Source organism: Antrostomus carolinensis, unplaced genomic scaffold (genome assembly GCF_000700745.2).
Source record: "Antrostomus carolinensis isolate BGI_N321 unplaced genomic scaffold, ASM70074v2 scaffold49532, whole genome shotgun sequence".
NCBI classification, from domain to species: domain Eukaryota; kingdom Metazoa; phylum Chordata; class Aves; order Caprimulgiformes; family Caprimulgidae; genus Antrostomus; species Antrostomus carolinensis.
The window spans coordinates 1-3,824 of record NW_010301141.1 but is presented as its reverse complement, the minus strand read 5'-3'; the positions used below and the strand labels follow the sequence as shown (position 1 = coordinate 3,824).

At 45.3% G+C, this 3,824-nt stretch overlaps 1 protein-coding gene across 1 annotated transcript; it reads right to left on the bottom strand.

Annotated features, from left to right (window-relative positions):
* Nucleotides 1-1,438: 1,438 nt before the first annotated feature.
* Nucleotides 1,439-2,043, bottom strand: LOC104521368 (T-box transcription factor TBX22-like; the record flags this gene model as incomplete). The annotated part of the gene is made up of 1 exon (XM_010163341.1): nucleotides 1,439-2,043. A coding segment is annotated over one exon (605 nt), but the record flags the coding sequence as incomplete, so codon positions are not given.
* Nucleotides 2,044-3,824: the final 1,781 nt, after the last annotated feature.

The following is a 3,824-nucleotide window of genomic DNA, read 5'->3' as shown; positions in this document are numbered from 1 at the left end:
TTTTCAAACCTCTGTCATATATCAAGTAATAAAAATATTGATCAAATAAAGAGTAAAAACCTGTCCCCCAATTTATTGCGAGTTCTGTTGGAGCTAGAGATGATCTACAGGAACAACAAGAACATCCACAGGTTGTAACAAAACAAATGAGACTTTTGGAAGGGATTGAAAATCTCACGTTTTGGGGCCCTTTGAGTTGTAATTCTCCAGAAAGGATCTGTGTTCTCCATGGGACCGAGTCAGGAGCATCCCTGTCCCTTTACCTTGGGCACAGGCTGGTGGACATGGTTCCAGGTGGACCTTCTGTGTGTCCCAGGGATGAGGAGGATCCTGCAGAGCTCCTGGAGGTGTTTCATCCCACACAGCTCTCTGAGCTGTATCCACCGTGTCCCCCAGCATGGATATGGCCACCCATCCCCTATTCCTTCCCACCACACTGTCCATGCTGGTGCTGCTCTACACTTCCACCTCCTGGAGACCTCTGGAAGCAGGACCACGGAGAGGAGGGCTTTTGAAGCACCCCTGCATCTCATCCACACAAGGTAGAATCATAGAATCATAGAATGGTTTGGGTTGGAAGGGACCTTAAAGATCATCCAGTTCCAACCCCCCTGCCAGCAGCAGGGACACCTTCCACTAGACCAGGTTGCTCAAAGCCTCATCCAACCTGGCCTTCAATACTTCCAGGGAGGGGGCATCTACAACTTCCTTGGACAACCTGTTCCAGTGTCTCACCACCCTCACAGTGAAGAACTTCTTCCTAATATCTCATCTAAACCTCCCCTCTTTCAGGAACACATCCATCTTTTATCCCATCTTTCTTTACCTTGGCAGCAGACACTTGAATTTACATCCCAGTTGTGATAACTGAGACATCTGGGTCCTGGAGGAATAAGGTACCTTCATGTCATTAACTAGAACCTGCTGAAGCCAGGGGAACCTGAGAACATGCTGTTGCACTTGGGTAAATACGACTCCTTTGCTGACTTAGGTCTCAAAGAGTCCCTTTGAAATCAGTGGAAAAACTCAGTAGGGTGAGCAGAGGCTCAGTGGGGCTTGGAGCTAAGGAAGGACAAGCTGGAGAGAGAGCTGAGGGAAACCAGATTTGTAGCAAATCTACACGTCCGTGTTCCCACTTCAGAGTGCAAATATGAAAAAGGTGGCTGCACAGTTTGCTCTTCACCTACAACCGTGACTTAAATATCACCAAAAGGTACCACCTCGCTGCGGATCATCTCAGGTGACCTCCACCCTCCCTGATCCTCCACCTTCCCAACAACACAACAGGTTTGCCCACAAAAAAAAGTTCAATGCCTAGACACATGAAGTACCATGAAGTATTTCACAGTCAGTAACTGGGAAGCCCTTGGGTAGGAAGGAAGGAAGGAAGAAGAGGCTTGTTCTACATATCACCGCTCAGAAATAACGTAGAACTCCACTAAAGGTTAATGGTCGGGTGCCAGCTGGAGTGGTGACATCTGCCATCTCGCAGAGACGCCGGGATGCTGTCACTCACTTTGAAATGGTTTGCTGCGTTCATCAGTCTAGATGGCATGGAGAAGTTATAACCATACAAGCCATATGGAGGATGTAAAGAACAATTAAGTGCTTCCCGAGCAATGGGACTTGATGGGAAAATGTTTCCAGATGTATGTAATCCATACAGCATTTGACTAGCAGAACTGGGTCCTTGTAGACATTGCCCGCTGAACTCTTCGGCTTTAGTATTTTTCAGATTGGTTATGCCGAGGGAAGACAGTTTTGGCACGTCCACCATCAAGTGGGGTACAAGATGTGGGTTGGCACCTGCTAGTTTCTCGTGGCTTGGAAAGATGAGAGGCTGTTGTCTTAAGAAGCTCGTAGGACAGATCTTGTAGTAGAGGGGCAGGTTGAGGTTGTGTAGGTAGGTCTCGGGGCACGACACGCCGATGTTGCTGGCTGACAAGTGAAACGTAGGAGGTGAGCACGATGGAGAGAGCAGGGGGTTGAGAGGAGAGGGTGTCCCACCGCTGGAGGTCACTGGAGAAGAACTGGAGCTCCCACCTGAAAACAAAACCAGAAATCATCCAGGCTGGGCTAGCTGATGTTCACAGCCAAGGAAACCTTGGAGGACTCCTACTCCCCCACCACATCTCCCTGCTGGTGGTGTCCATCCAAGCACGAACCCGCTCCAAAAATCAGCTCCTGGAAAATGGGAAGATCTGCCCATACGTTATTTGTTGTTGTTTTTACTTGGCCCTTGTCTAAGAACAATATTCACACATGTCTAATCCCATTCATTTGATGGGGACCACGATGAGATCCAGCTCCACACGGACCTGCTGGGTCTGTCCCTCACTATATGACCAATAATCTCCTGTTACACCTCCACCTTTGCTATTTTAGGTTCCCTATTTTTCATGCAAATTACCAGCAGCTTTTTCCCCTTCTATCTAAGAACAAAAAAACTTATTCAGCCTGAAAGAGACATTTTTTTGAACCTCCCTGCTCACAGGAATTGACTAATTTTACTTGGCTTCCCATGCAATTTGAACCATATACTTGAATTCTATAGGTGTCTCCTGAAACTTCACACACACGTGTCGTTTCAACATTCTCCTTTCTGAGATGAATCAATGAACACTTTCAGAATTTGGTAGAAAAGCGACAGAGAAAATCAAGAGTCGGTGGCTGCTCCAGGACGGGGCTGGTGCTCTGGAGTGGCCAGCCCTGGTGCTAAGCAGATGCTGGTTTCATCTAAAGCCATTTCAAAGCTGTATGTCTCATGACCACATTCTTCCAGAGTTAGTTTTTCCCCCATTTTATTTTCATTTCTTACCAAAATCACTTGAAAAGGAAGAAAGGGAAAGTGAATCCATTTTTTTCCCCTGTATTTTTCTCTATTTATATTAAATACCAGTTAATGTCCTGTCTGGAGGTGACCTGGTCAGATTTTACATGCAAACAGCAACACAGAACCCACCAGATAACCAAACCAGTATATGAAACCTAAAAAAAAACCCCACAATGATGTTGGACGTGGCACAAATTAATTTTGCAAATTCCCAGCGAGCACAGAGAGCATCTCACACGCTGGGTAAAACACAGCAGCACCTATCCACAATGATCCAGGAATATTTTATGGCTTGAAGGTCTCACCCATCCCAGGGGACCTGGGGCAGGATGTGGTCCTCTCCCCATATCCATGTCTGGATGTCCTCCCAGGATTCAGGGATTTTTGGTCATGGAAAATGATGTGATTGAGCTGATAGATGTGAGTGTGAGGCAGGGAATGGGTCCCCGAGCAGCCAGCTGCAGCACAGCAAACCAGCGTGAATATTTCCTCCAGGGGATCCCCAAGCTGTAACACCACACGGCTTCCAGAGTTTGGGAATGGGGGTGGGCAGAGCAGCCCGAAGAGCAGCTTCTTTCTCCCTTATCTATTACCCTTAAAAACCTCTAATTTATGACCAATTCTTCCTTCAGCATAATTGCATAATCTTTTTAATTTACTTTCTGATTTGGAGGCTTCAATATTTCTACTTTTCAGCTTTTCTTCAGCATTATTAGTAATGGAAATAGAGATTTTGTTATATTTACTATCAGTTCAGGGAATTAACCATGAAGAAAAATATCAATTCTATTCAGACTAGCAAAAAAATAATCCCAGGAAGCCCTGATATTTTAGTATCTGTACAATAATCATCATGATTGCTGTTCTCTCATCCTCCAGCTCCTCTCCTCAGAAACAGATCGCAGTGAAAAGGGGCTTTTTGCATAAAGTCTTTTCTAAATTAAATAATATTAATAATAAAATAATAAAAATAAAATAAAATAAAATAAAA